The sequence below is a fragment of the Stegastes partitus genome, unplaced genomic scaffold (genome assembly GCF_000690725.1).
Source record: "Stegastes partitus isolate 25-593 unplaced genomic scaffold, Stegastes_partitus-1.0.2 Scaffold176, whole genome shotgun sequence".
NCBI classification, from domain to species: domain Eukaryota; kingdom Metazoa; phylum Chordata; class Actinopteri; family Pomacentridae; genus Stegastes; species Stegastes partitus.
Genome location: NW_007577907.1, coordinates 399,536 through 414,525, shown reverse-complemented (window position 1 = coordinate 414,525; position 14,990 = coordinate 399,536). Strand labels below are relative to the sequence as shown.

The 14,990-nt window shown below is 40.0% G+C and overlaps 2 protein-coding genes across 6 annotated transcripts in view; one reads left to right on the top strand and one right to left on the bottom strand.

Annotated features, from left to right (window-relative positions):
• Window positions 1-14,990, bottom strand: part of marf1 (meiosis regulator and mRNA stability factor 1) — a 29,058-nt gene that overhangs the window by 13,243 nt on the left and 825 nt on the right. For 2 of the 5 annotated variants that reach the window (XM_008279906.1, XM_008279909.1), the window contains exons 1-8: window positions 4,978-5,063; window positions 4,201-4,411; window positions 2,753-3,631; window positions 2,347-2,509; window positions 1,995-2,209; window positions 1,471-1,588; window positions 1,208-1,380; window positions 360-884 (exon numbers count right to left, since the gene is read on the bottom strand). In XM_008279906.1, coding sequence (XP_008278128.1) covers window positions 360-884; window positions 1,208-1,380; window positions 1,471-1,588; window positions 1,995-2,209; window positions 2,347-2,509; window positions 2,753-3,631; window positions 4,201-4,356 — 2,229 coding nt within the window. In that variant the 5' untranslated portion in view covers window positions 4,357-4,411; window positions 4,978-5,063. Of the gene's footprint in view, window positions 1-359; window positions 885-1,207; window positions 1,381-1,470; window positions 1,589-1,994; window positions 2,210-2,346; window positions 2,510-2,752; window positions 3,632-4,200; window positions 4,412-4,977; window positions 5,064-14,990 lie in introns of those variants that run through there. The other 3 variants (XM_008279910.1, XM_008279907.1, XM_008279908.1) reach the window with 3 other exon arrangements.
• LOC103355939 (pannexin-1) lies at window positions 6,697-14,057 on the top strand. Its single transcript, XM_008279911.1, has 6 exons — window positions 6,697-6,877; window positions 8,982-9,103; window positions 11,099-11,298; window positions 12,475-12,976; window positions 13,061-13,220; window positions 13,306-14,057. The coding sequence occupies exons 1-5, from the start codon at window positions 6,697-6,699 to the stop codon at window positions 13,208-13,210; spliced, it is 1,155 nt and encodes a 384-aa protein (XP_008278133.1). The 3' UTR covers window positions 13,211-13,220; window positions 13,306-14,057.

The following is a 14,990-nucleotide window of genomic DNA, read 5'->3' as shown; positions in this document are numbered from 1 at the left end:
CAAGGCATGGAGCAGACAGACAAAACACACAAACTGGCTACTCACAAAGAAGAAGTATATCAGCTCTGATACACTGGGCAAAACACAGACAAAAAGCACAAAGCTATTCGCTAATTCATGCATTAATATGATGAATGGCCAATGAACATGCAGGACAATGAAGCACTAGCAACAAATAATGCATGCTATATGATAGCGCAGGCAGACAAATGAAGATAAGCGAACAGTTACAAGCTGTTAGTCAAAGCAGCAATAAGAAGGTCACTGGGGGGAGGAGAAGCTACTGCAACATAGCAGCCCAGACAAGGACAGAGGGCAATGGAGGTTGAGGGGAAGCAGGCACAGATGAGTCTGCTGACCTGATGGGGCTTTGCTGGAGCACCACCGGGAGGCCCACTGCACCCCCTCCTGGGACTGTAGGGCCTTTCAGGCACTGGGCCAGGGGTGTAGCAGGGGCGGGTGGCTCGCCGTGGCCTCCTGGGTGACCTGGGCTTCTCCAGGGGTAGAAAAGAGAAGGAGGATATATATGGGGGAGGGCCGAACATTGAATCCTGGGTGTGATAGGTCTGGGGCAGAGGCTGAGGCTGAGGCAAGTGATGGGGCTGAGACTGAAGCTCAGGCTCAGGACTTGCATCGTCTCTGGGCCGCGGGGAGAAGGAGAGGCTGATTCGGCGGCCAAACACATCCTCATTTTCCATTCTCTTGCGGGCACGTGCAGCTGCCTCAGGGCTGCCAAAACGGAGGACTGCTGTGCCCTGGGACATGCCCAGCACCTTGCCGCCACAGTTGTCTGACAGGCGGCGGAGCCTGAGCTTCACAGCGTTTCGCAGGCTCTTGTCACAGATGACAGGGAGGTTGTGCACATAGAGGAGGTTGAAACTGGGCTGAGGGAGGGGAGGAAGAGACACCGTGCCCGTCTGGTTTGTATAATTTACACTTTAAACTGAAGCAGTTTTTGTTCTACTTGAGAAACAAGCTAGAGAATGGCTAACAGTGGTACAGAATAGTGAAAACTTTCAATGATCCTTAAAAGAAAGAAACAATACAACATCAAATTCACATTTCATCTGCCTCACTCTCTGCCTTCTAGTTAGGTCCATACTGAAATGAGATTCTCCTTGGTTACTTTGACCAGCACCTACTTACCTCATTTAACAGTAGTTTTAAAAAGTATTTTTTAAGCCCTAACGTAGTATTTGAGGCCTACCTGTGCTTTGACAAGCATACGTGGTGGAAGATCAGCTGTGATCTCCTGAAAGGCCACGTGGCGGTGAGCGTGTTGCAGCAGGGCTGAAGATGTGTGGTTGCCATGCACCAAAATCACCTGGAAACCATGGCGATGACGCAAGTCGCTTAACTCACTTGCAAAATTCACATCCGCTGGAAATGAAAAGACAACACCATTTATTCACAAATGTATTTATGGTAACATGGCTGTAGCTGAGTGCAGTTAATCTCAAGTGAACTCACAGGATACTAGCACAACAGTCGCAGGTGCAGTGTGGGTCTCAGCAAAGCGTCGAAGGCTCTGGCGAAGCTTGTCATCTGCAGCGTTTTTGGCTGTGGCATTGATATGTGCAACAGTAACCTGTTAAAACAAAGGTATATTTATTAAGCATCAGAATTATTTCCCCATTTCTCAGCTTTTTTTTTTTGTTTTCTTAGTAGTGTATTACTAGACATATGTAATTTTAAGAATTAACAGTGTCTGATTTGTTAAAAACATTTACTGGCACCATTAACGTCAGAATTCCACTGTGCTTTTCCAAAAACCCCCAATCCCCAGTATCTCACTTTGTACAAAATAATATGGAATACTGTGAACATGCCATGTCAACCATTCAGGCTAAATAATCTTGATTTTTAAGCTCCACAAGACAACAACTATCTAGCGGTCAATAACTACTTATAGTGTAAACAGAAATCTTTTTTTAATAGCATAACTACAAAAACTTTTCCAAGATTTATTGCTTTATCATTTTTATTGCAGATACCTGGCAGTTGTTGAGCTCTTGGATTACAGCTTTACTCTCCTTGCTGATATCACAAACGCAAATGAATTCTGCCTCACGATGGCCCTGGAAAAAACGGCTGCGAATACGCTGGACCACAGCTCCAGCTGAGCGTCCACTGGGCACACTGCAGTTCTCAATGTCCCAAAAGACACCCACTGGAGGGATGTTCTCAGGTCCACTAGTCTCCGGAGAACCTAACAAACAATAATTATAAACACTTAGATTTTAGGCATCTTAGCTTAGATTAAGAAACTGATTTCATTGTTATTGCCACTCTGACAGGAAACTCCTACATGCAGGAACACAGAAATGTATCACAGAATCCACAAACCATATTTATGGCCAGTCTTGCCAAGGCTGGTGGATGACATGAGCACCATGCCATCAGAAGAGGTGCCACAGCCATTACAAACGGGGATAGGGATAGGAGCAGACTGAGGAGCAGGAACATTGGGCCACACCTTGTCCAACTCTGAAGTCAGACCATTCACAGGCTGCAAATAGGTACAATTTCAAAGAATTGTCAGGGAAAACAGAATTTAAAATGATAGCAACAGCAAATAGCACTATGCAAAATTACAAAAGTAAGTTAAAAGGTACTGCTTTTTGTAGCAACACAAACAATAAATTTTAATTTACATTAATTTGGTCATCAGTTTATTTAGAACAGTGACCTACAGCTTCATGATACATAAATATAAAAGAAAGCCACAGTGAATAAGGAGAACTTCACCAACCTTTAACAAGCACTCCTGGCAGTAGTGTGCCCCCTTCACACAAACCGTGCGTTCTACATTTAGGTGCATAGGATTAGAGCAGAAGTGTGCTGAGGTGGTTGTAGTAGTAATGGTGGTGGTGGTTGGGTGATCACCAAGTATACTTCTCTGGGATCTTCTGGCTGATGGGCTGCAGTCCACACCACAGGTGTAAAAGCCCGAAGAGGTCAGGCAAGAGCCATGCAAGGGAGCAGATAGAGAGGAAACAGAGGGGAGAGAGGAAGCCGGAGGTGCGGAAGAGGGAAACAGGCTGGGTTGACTGCATGGAAGAGATACAGCTGGGTAGGTGTGAAGAAGCCCTGAGCAGCAAGGGAGGTAAGGGTGTGATGAAAGAGGCTGAGAGGTAGCGACAGAAGACGGCAGCTGAGGTTTGCAACTAAAATTGAGCAAAGGATCAAAAACTTCACCTCTATTGCCACAGCTATGTTTATACTGATGAACAGATGAGGCTACGGAGCATGGCCCGGACCTGCTAGTACTGCTGCTACTGATGGGCGCTCCCAGAGACCCCGGGGCCATATAAAGTGAGACAACGCCAGCAACGCGACTACTGCCACGTAATAACCCATAGCCATCTGTGCTGCAATAGTCACAGCGGGTGCAAATGCTTACTTTGGGGCTAGCCCCTTCTTGCTGCTGCTGTGGTGGTGGCTGTTGTTGTTGTTGGTGGTGGTGGTGAGAGTCTTGTGTAAGCTGATGAGGCGGCAAGCAGGGAGGAGGCAAAGGGAGAGGGGCCAGTGAGAAGGGCTGGGTTAATTGGGAGGAGGAAGTATGGTGTGGAGGAGGTGGGGGGACATCTTTAAGTTCCAGCACAGGCTTTCTGTTGTCCATGTAATTGTTCTGGAATTAAAAAAATAAATAAAATAAAACAGCAAATAACTTTGTTAGTTTTGAAGATCATTCAGCTTTTACTGTCCTGAAGAGGCATCAAATAACAGAACATTAAAGCAGAGGTTTAGCGGTAAGCTACAAATGTTGTTAAGAAAGGACATGTTGCCACAGCTAACTAGTTAGACTGCAATGTCGCCTAAGGAATATCAATAAAGCTACCCACCCATCCATTCATCTAAACAGGTGCACTTATTCATTCTTCATGAATGATATCGTCAGCTTATGTTTTTACTCCGATAATCTGCACATCTACTAAAATGTACTTCTTTATTGTAAAGAAAACATTTAAAATTTGTTCAGAAAAGTCAAATATGTAGACAACTGCATCCACGTAGCAACAAACTGTTAATCTTATGAGCTGCATACAACTTAAACATAAGAGTGTACCAAAAGAGACGGATAAAACTGAAATATTTTCCTTTTAACTTGAGATTTAGAATACAAATTGATTCAACGTCCTCAACTCTGTTAACATGTCTCTGTATGGTCTCCTGGACTGTTCCCAGACAAATACCTACTTCTTTATCTGTCTGATGAGGGGCAGTTGTCTCATTTGTGGAGAAGCAGTCTTTGAGTTTCCATAGCAGGGTTGAGGCCTCTGTTTTGGGGTGACTGAGCCATGGAAAGGGTCTAGAGCTGCATATGGATCTCTCCTTTCCCAGTTCTTCCATCATACAAAGCCCAGAGGTCTTTCACCATACTTTCATCTCTCTTCACTCTCATGCTTCCCTTGCAGGAGAAACGAAAGTTATAAAGTGTCAATTTCGGTTACCTAACAGAAAAGGGCACCGACTGTGTTTAAAGTTCTCACTGACTCAATCATGATAGGCAGGTGTGGTAGTTAAAGAGCCTTTGTCACGGAACAGCGTGGTTTCGGTTTAAATCAACAAAAGGGGCATTTCTATGTAGAAAACGTTAACCAACTTACTGATTTACGTTGCTATTCTGAAGCTAATGCCAGAGTTATGTTTAATAAACTGAACCATCCAAACTAACCCATCAGAGGATACGTTAGCTCCAAGCTAGCTAACGTTATCGTCGTTTGAATGACCCGCTGTTATGTCGGAATTGGCGTGTTAAGCTAACTAGCTCGGCTGCTACCTGAAATTAGCCATTTAACAAACTTAACTGTTTGGATGTAGCTATTTAGGCTAACGGACACAATCACTTAGCTCGTTTTATACACATAGACGTAGCTGCTCACACTCGCTGCCGTTCATTAATATTAAGGTAAAAATCGACATTGTTTTGTAACGGCGCGCAAATCACACCTAGTTCTTTAGCAAACAAACTACCTGAGAAGATCTCGTCTTTCACATCTTCCTCAAAGGACCGTTCCTCTCTATCTGTCGCCCTAGAAACGCGCACCTTTTTGTAACCTACTTCTGCCGCAAAGTAGGCGCAGCTGTCGTAAATGTTATTGTTGTGAAAATGGATCCTAACAATACAATGGAACTGATAGGTTGAGTAGGTCTATTGATAGGTCTATTATAACACTAGTATTTATACAACCTGTCATTTCTTTTGTAACATACCAAATTGATTTTATTAAAGTTTTAAGTTTTGCGTTTTATAGTTTTATTTGTGTACTTTCTACTTTTATCAATCATTCTGTGTGCTTATTGTATTTTAATTGTATTGTATTTTTGTTTTTATTGACAAGCACTTTGTAACATTTGTTTTGAAAAATGCTCTATAAATACATTTTTCTCTGAAATGCTACTTTTCTTGTGACCTTTTTTGTGTTGGACAGTAACTTACTACATTTACTCAACTACAGTACATGTATGGAGTCCATATTATGCTGCTACTCCACAACACAAAGCAGGGACCCCTGGAGGTGTTTTTTTTTTTAGAAAAAAAAATGTTTTAACAGTTGCTACTGTATGCTAAGCATCCCTGCTGGTATGACATCATTGTTATGGAATTTAAATATCAATGGTAATAAAGGAAAGTTATAACTTCTGTCCTAAGTCCCCTAAACTGTAAATTGATTTGAGAGGGGAAAAGAATCTGTATATTTAAGCAGTTAAAATCAAAACAACATCAAAATTTTATTGGTATTGTCCATCAATAATTTTCAATACCTGAGCCTTTCTAAAGTTAGATTTTGAATGAATGATGTACAATATCATCTAATACAGTAACACCATAGCCAACTAACAGGAAAAAAATACATGTACAAAAGGCTAACTAGCTAACTTTATGTTAAGCTACTAACATTTTGCTATATTAGCTTGCTGCAGCACAAGCTGGCATATATTCTTTGCTACTTTATGCTAATCATCCCCGTGAATATGACATTATTTTTATGGCATGAATTTCAATAATAATGATACTGAAGTGAAGTTATATTTTTTGTCCTCGGTCCCTAAATTGTTAATTAATTGGCGATTAACCATTTAAAAAGACAATACAATATAATCTTAAACAGTAATATAATAGCAACCAACATAACAAAAATCTTTGATTGAATTTCCCTTCTGGGATAAATAAAGTATTTTTCATTTCATTTCATTCATTTCATCTGAACATCCCTGATATGGCATTAATTTTATGGCGTGAAGTTCTAACTTTTGTCTTAGGTCCCTTAATTGTTAATTAGTTAGGGATTAACAGTTTAAAAAGGAAAAAAAAAAAACATAAAAAACTGATCCAAGTGAATTATATATATATATATATATATATGGTACATATACAGTGTATTATATGGATATTGTTGTCGACTCGGTGCACTAATAACAGAACAACAGTGTCCCCCAGCGGCTGGCAGGCAGCCAGACCTCCACCGGTGATGTCTGGGGCTCAGTAACGGGACAGCAGGTTCAACCATATCAGTCCATCTGCTGGATAGAGATCGTAAACAATAGTTTCGCTTCGTGTATTATACATTATTGTCATTTCTCTACCTCGGGAGGCCTCTCATTCGCTTAAACCTCCGACCTGTCTGCTAACTGAAAACAAGCTGACTCCTCCATCCATTCCTCAGCACCGGCTTTTTGTTGTTGTCGGTCATGGCGATCGCCCACGTCGCCACAGAGTACGTGTTCTCCGACTTTCTGCTAAAGGACCCCACGGAGAAGAAGTACAAAGGGGTGCGTCTGGAACTGGCCGTGGACAAAATAGTCACGATCCTGGCGGTGGGGCTGCCTTTGTTTCTCATCTCGCTCGCTTTCGCCCAGGAGGTCTCAGTAGGTGAGTAGCTGGATGTGACAGCTTCATCCTCTGATGTCTATCATGTGCAGTAATGCAGGAACGTCTGTGCACAATTGATTCTCTCTAATATACAACAAGACTCACATGCACAGGTGGGTGACGCAGTGAGATGTTATTAGGCAGAAACACAAAGGTGAGGAGAAGGTGTGGTCTCCACCCTGCTGCATCTGTCCTGTCACACCCACACTGGGAGAAATTTGTAAAAATAAATAAATAAATAAATAAATAAAATAAAAATGCAGAAAATCTGGCAGCAAGGGTAGAAAAGAGAAAATTAAGTAGAAAATTGTGAAATTAAAATGCTGGTCTTTTTTGGACAAACTGAACAGATTCGGCCTGTTTTATTTAATGTTATATGTTAGTATTTTTTATTTACAGTCAGTGTGTAAATTAGTAGCTATTTTCTTTTCATTTTATTAGATATTATCGGTAATATAGCAATACAGGAAAAAAAATCAGAAAAAGAACATACTTTTTTTTTTGCCATTTTTAATTCCTAATGTAATATACCAATACAGGAAAAAACTGTAAAGTAACAGAAATATTAAATAATAATCCTTAATACACATATTTATTTCTTTTAAATACCAGAAATTATCTGTAAAATATATATATATTTTTAAATACAGTCAATATGTAAATTTGTATTTTTCCAGTGATTTTACAGGATATTTTCTGTAATGTAACTTAGTGTGATTTTTTGTGCTGATATTAATACTGTCATTTTATGATCAAACGTAAATGAAGAAATGACTGCCTCTTTTTTTTTTTTTTTTAGAGCAAATGTGTTTGATGTGGACATAATGTACAATTTTGGCCTGTTTTTATGGTTAACATCTAAATTCATACCATATTTCTGTGATTTTACTATTATTGTGATTTAACAAAACAGGGACAATCTATAACATAATCTCCTGCTGCTGATGATAATGATGGAAACTTAGGCAGCACATAGAAGAAGCTTCACACACTGACAGTCCTCTACTTAGTGTGAACAGAAAATGTCGCTCCATTAGCATTTCAACGAATCTACATAATCCTCTTAGGGTCATAATGCACACAGTCTGTTAGTGTAGCTTTTATCTTCAGAGCACAGTCCCGCTAATGAACCAAGACACTTGAGAGATGGATGGATCCATTACTCTGCAAGCCCTAAGTGAACTGCTATTGTGCTTTTAAGACTGAACACATTGTGGATGAAACCCAGCATTGATTTCCACTAATAAACATAGTGCAGCAGTCACAAAAGATGAGATGACAGGAAAAAATGGTTAAATTAGAGGAATATGAGACTTGGAATGGCCTTTTTCACAACAGATTTCTTTCAGTTGTTATACTGGATAAAGCACAAGTTTTACTACCAACAACAGTAGCCAGGACAGTGTGACAGTCACTTATTTACGCTTTTGCTTTGTCAAGAATGCCTTTGTACAAAACGGGGTTTCATTAATTAGACATGCACCAGACAGTTTAGAAAAATGGGCTGAAGATCTGAATGACTTTGGCAACTCTATTCTGCCTGGTTTTTTTTGCTGCGCTTTTGGGGCTATTCTCTCTGAGCTGTGAATATCTGCAACAGGTATTTTTAGCCACTGTCATGCGAGAAATTATAGTAATGCTAATATTAAGGTGTTTTTTAAAAGATAGAAGTTAAAACTGCTACTTTGAGGCAACCACAATGAGTTAGGGGGTGAAGTAGATGTATTTAAAGTGTACTTACTTTATATAAACTGACACTAGTACATCAGATATAACTGAGAGTTGATGAAGTTTATGCCATAATTGAAAAACACAGACATAGCCATTTATCATTCTGTAATCTTATACCATGACAGCCCCTGTACTGCCAAAATATGATCTGTTGAATATCTGGGTCATTTGTCAATTGCACATGCCTCATTAAAATCCTTTCTTACTCCCACCACAATAAGAGATAATTACTGACACAAAGTATGCTGAAAACACTGAACAAATTAGGCCATGACTGCAGAAGAAGGAAGGTTTGCACTGTTTGTTTTTTTCTTTCTATTTGCTTAATAAACAAATTACTTGTCAGCTCTGATTCATCATTTTCCTCATCCAGGCACCCAGATCAGCTGCTTCGCTCCCACTACTTTCACCATGAGACAGGCTGCATATGTGGACTCTTTCTGTTGGGCAGCAGTGCAGCAACAGACTGACAGTTCACCAATGTGGCTACACAAGGTAAAGTACAAGCTTCAAGGAGGTTCACCCATTCTGAATGATGATGAGGTGGTGGGATGGTTGTACCAGTAAATGCATGAAACCCTCCAAAAGGCCGAAAATTGCAGCACAGGAATTGGAAAAGATGGTGCACAATAACATTAATACTCTGAACCCCAAGCAGTTTCTGGATTTTTTTTTCTTTCTTTTTTAAAATGTTTTTTTTTACTCCCTTTGACATTTATAGTCACTGTGGGCTCATTTTTCACAGCACTATAAAGTCCTGCAGCTCTACGGAAACACCACAGCCATGACTAGAAGTCGAGACAACTCCCAAATGTCTTCTTTACAGTGTGGCACATTTGTAGTGCCATAAATCATGAAACAGAAAAAACAAAAGTTGACATCACAGATGAGTAGATGAATGACCAGTTGGCTCTGACATATGTTGTAGTTTTGGCCTTTTTCAAAAAGATATACCTATCACCCTATCGGCTGGTTTTTGGTTCAACAGGTCAAAATAAAGGAAGATCAAAGCTACTGGAAATGTATAAGATTTGGGTTGAAACTGATAATTATTTTCATTATTGATTAATCTGCAGGTTATTTTTGGCGTGTTTTGCTGGTTTTGCTTTGAACATTATTTACTCGAGCAATTTATGTTCATAGGCTGTCATTTCTGGCATGAGCTTAAACCACTCTGTAAACTCTGGCTTTTGTGGGCTCTTCCAGTTGAGTAGAATAAGTCTGGCTGCTCTTGCAAACAGGTCTGTCTTGAAAATAGACCCCGTGTCTCAATGAGTTTACCTGTATAAATTAAATAAATAAATAAATAAATAAAACTTGTTACTGTTAGTCTGAACTGTGCTTTAGCACCTTCTAGTGCCAAGACGGATTTATTCCCTATAACAGAGATAAAGGTAGGGATTCTGGTAGAGGTATGAGACACCTTTGAGGTTTTTTTAATATTGATAAAGGTGTCAAATCTTCACACTATCTTTTTTCCTCCAAATGACATAAATGATTAATGAGCAGACAATGCACCTGTGTTCAAAATATACATCACAAAAATCTAGAATTCTTTAGAAAGTCTTGTTACGATCCAGTCTCTAGGGCCAGCTGGATGCAACAACAACAACAACAACAACAGCAACAACAACAACAACAACAACAACAACAACAACAACAACAACAACAACAACAACAACAAAACATGTGTTTGGTTGAGGTAAAGCAATTTGTTACTTAGTAATGTAATGACCACAAAAAAACTGTGATAATACAAAGAAAATTGGTGGATGTTGCTAAAACCAATGAACCAAATAAAACCAAACTTAAATCCAATAGCATCATAAATAATAGTCAGGAAATGATTTGGTTAAAGGGAGACACTCTTTCCAGCGATTTTAATCCAGAACTCTGAACATAACCTGCTCCCGACCAGGTTAGCTGCACAGCATAAGTTACCATGAAGATCTAGCCTGGTTAAAAGAGAGCCACCTTCATGATACTGAAAACTCTGGCTTTAAGCTCAACATACCTTGCTAAATCTCGCTTCGTAGTATAGCCCTCAGGTCTGGAGCTCCAGGCTAATCTGCTGCAATGGCAGGCAGTTGGGTCTGGAACAGGCTCTCCAGACAGCTACACCAGAGTTCATGCCGCTCCTCTCCCTGTACAGAGCTCACAAGGGATCCACCACAATACAAGATGGCACCAACACCAGGGGCCGTAACAGTCTTAATACTGTTAAGTCTTGTGGGAGGCGACTTCTTGTCCTGCAGTTTTTAGCAAGATATGCACATGGACCTATCATAAGTTAAATACTGCCAAAAAAAATACTATAAATGTAATACTTAACATCCTCAAGGACATCTGACCATTCATATAGCCTTGAAAATGCCTAAAAATGGTTACTTCCTAAAAGTATATTAAAGTGAATAATGAAAGTGAAGTTTCCATCTTCCATTTTTGACAATTTTTTTGTTGTTGTTTTTTGCCTTTCTCTGACCCCCTAAGTTCTTTCCGTACATCCTGCTCTCACTGGCCATCCTTCTGTACATCCCGGCCTTGTTGTGGAGATTTACAGCAGCTCCGCACATCTCCTCTGACCTCAGCTTCATCATGGAGGAGCTGGACCGCTTCTATAATCGCGCCATCAGACTGGCCAAGAACCTGGCTTCCTTAGATAGCAGTGATTCACATGAGGACACTCAGAGGTTTGTTATGACCCGTTGTACTCACTAATATACTCTTGTACTTTTCAGAAGGAGATGTTAATGCTGTGACCATAACACATTTATTTTAGAAGTAGTTTTGTTATTGCATTAAATAGTAGTAAAAGCTTTTCTGAACTGGGAACAACTGGGAAACACTACAAACACCACAGCAACATGAAGCCATCAGTTTATCTCCCTCCTATTTGAAGCTCGTTAGTATAGTGGCTTTTTCAGCTGAAAACAGCTTCTTGTTGCATCTTCAACTGGACATTTTTAGTCATTGGTGTTCCCCAGTGGTAGCAATAAAGAAGATATTGTATCAGGCAGCACTGCCCTCCTGCTGGACACACAGATCAGTAGGAAATTAGTTTGGAAAACCCAGAGCTAAAGGTTTTGTTTGAAAAGAACAAAACAGCTTTCAGAAAAGAAGTGATAAGATATGATGTGTTTACTTTGAAAATCTACATGCTATAACACTTAGCATTTGTGTAGTTTAATTCAAAGCTGTTCTTTCTGCTTTTAGTTGTGTTTCCATCACATAATTATGCCTGTCATTTTTCTGGTACATGATATAGGATATATATAAAAAGCTTGAATTAATTTTCTCCTGCCTATTCAATCAATCAATCAGACCCTATCTGTACAGCCCTTTTTTTTTATACACATGAAATGTAACATCCCCATGTGCCTGTTGAAGTTTGCTGTAGTGGGTGTTTATTAGTATTCCGGTATACGGTGGGCTCACCAACACAGAGCATGAGTCTGTGAAGGTGACCCGACCCTGAACATCTGCAGAGTCACACATTTATACTGTAAGTCAGAGGGTAGGGAGGGCCGGTATGTAAATACAGAAGTGAATAGAGGTAAATTAACATTCAGTTGCTTATCAAATGACCAGAGGTAAGGGGGGACAATGAACCACAGGTGGTGGAATCGGAGTCTGGTGACCAGACAGGTAGTGGAGTCGGGGTTCTGATAGCATACAGTTGCTAATCAAATGGCAGGAAGTAAGGGGACAGTGAACAACAGGGGATGGAATCGGGGGTCTGTGACAGGAGGTGAGAAAACACATGACAAAAGGTGATAGGAAAACACATGCAACAGGGGGTGGAATCAGTCTGTGACCATCAAAATGAAAGAAAATGACTTTCTTCATCATGCCTTTTTCTGCAACAGTGCTCTGGACCTGGCTGAGGGCTGCTTTAAATACCCTTTAGTGGAACAGTATCTGAAGACTAAGCGCTTCAGTCACAGCCTCTTGGTCAAGTACCTGGCGTGCAGGGTTCTCACACTGCTCATCCTCCTGCTGGCCTGCCTCTACCTCGGCTACTACATTCTGCTGGCTTCCCTCACCGATGAGTTTCCGTGTGACCTGAGGACAGGCGTGCTGAAGAACGACAGCCACGTGCCACCTGCTATTCAGTGTAAGCTTGTAGCAGTGGGCGTCTTCAGGCTGCTCAGCTACATCAACCTGGGAGTGTACATGCTCCTCGCTCCATTGGTGGTGTTCGCTGCTCTCAGACCAGCACGGCAGAGCTCCACCTTCCTCCGACCTTATGAGATGCTGCCTGGATTTGGTGCTTTGAGTGTGGTCACGCCCATCTACAACGACCTCAGTATCTATCTGCTGTTCTTGCGGGAGAACCTGAGCGAACTCAAGTCATACAAGTGTCTGCAGGTGGGTCTCAACACAGATGCACCATTCACATGTTTTTGCTCTTGCTTCTGCTTTGCAAACTTAAGTGAGTTTTCTCATTACCAGGTACTTGAGTTGTTACAAGAGGCTGGTGATGAGGGGTTTGACACCATGTGCCTGCTGCGAACTCTGGGTCAGGTGAAAACTGATGTGTTAGACAGCAAGAAGTCGTGCTCACGCGACGACTGCAACAAAATGAAAAAGGCTGAAGAATAATCACTCTGAGGTAAAGAGAAACGTTTGGTCTCTGTGTAACTTTAGTGAGTTAAATGTGGGAGATTTAACCTGGCTCTTATTTTGTTTTCCTTCAGATCACACTGCCTTGCTTCTGAATGACTGACCTGATGAGGATAAGTCCTGCTGTAAAGGGAAAGACGAATCAGGACCAAACCCTGTGCACTTATTTTTACCTGCACTGCTCTTAGTATTTTGACCTACAGCAGTGTAATCTAAATGAAAAATACAGGTAGCCTGTATTCATTCACACAGTCTGTGGTTTGATCAATTGACAATTTACCTCTCAGGTGTCTTATTTTTCATATATCTGTTGCTGACTGCAGGTTTTGTATTATTTTTTAAAGGAAATTCCTGTAATATTCGATTTTTCTATCCCAGTTTTCTCAGGATCATAATTGCCTTCCAATCAAAGCAAGCCATGTTCTTAGGACTGAAAGCTGTGTATTAAATTAAATTTCCCAGTCCAAGAACCTACATCCTGCCCTTTATGAGAAAATGGGGGAAGTTTTGAACACTTTTTTTTTTTTAAACATGTATTCACAGTTTAGGTCTTAAAATGATGCAGTGTCCATCCAAAGTAAACTTAAAATTAACATGATTGTAAAGCATGTGCGTATTGTATAATATGTATAGTTACTAACAGCAGCATACTGTATGCAGTGTATGAGCATGTTGTCCAAAACTATTGGGCTAACAGCAACTTTTCATTTTACATAAAAGATGAATGAATATTCTTTGAGGTAATAAAATGTTCATATCATCATTGTCAGAGGGCTTTCAGGCTTTCACTGGCCGTTATACAATAAAAGAATGTTGTTGTAAGTTATACCATGATGGAGTCTTGGTTTTCATTATTAACCTCATCAACAGATATTGATACTGAAATATAGTACTTAAGATTCATATATAATATCATCATGTAAAGTAAAGCCTAAATATGTTATATTTGATGATTTCCCTTCATAAACTATTGATGGAGATAATTAAATGAAAATTCAAGGACTTGCAAAATATTGCCCACAACAAGGAAAAACCTAGAATCACCTCTGCACTGTAACATAATGCAAATAATAGTTTTATTTGCCTTAAATATAAGGTACATCAAATTATATTTCCATTGAGGCTTCATTTTGTGGTGGGGATGTCAGGTTGCATTATAAAGTGTTTCTCTCATCACATTCATAAATATCACATTGAGTGCAAAATACAACAGGTTGGTTGTTGAACGGGCCTGAAGTTAAGTTTGTTGCACCCAGCATTTTGCAGGAGTAGTCCCTCTGAGTTTAAAAAAAAAATGAACGGCTCCAAAATGAGATTGGTGTACACATTTATACACACAACACAGTGGTAACTTCATTAATTACTTATAAATAACCTGAGGCGTGGATATAGGATCGGTCAGGATGTAACAGTGAATGGCACTGTGTACTTTTCTTCAGCTTAGACAGGTGAGCTGTCACATGCACAGAATCACAGTATATCAGTTGCCATGTCACTGGACAATATTTGCAGCAGTGACATTTTTTGCACATTGATGCCCTTTTATCATTGTACCAAAATACAGTAACAGGTGGGCTAGGAAAGATTATATAAAAAAAAAGGAAAGATTTTATTGTAACATAAGTTAAAGTTTGACAAGTTATCATAATACATGGTCAGAATAGTGTGTGTGTAGGAAATCAAAAATGCACATCCATTCAGTCCTTACATTTATTGTAAAATAAGAAAAGAACCATATCAGAACGCAAATCATTACCTA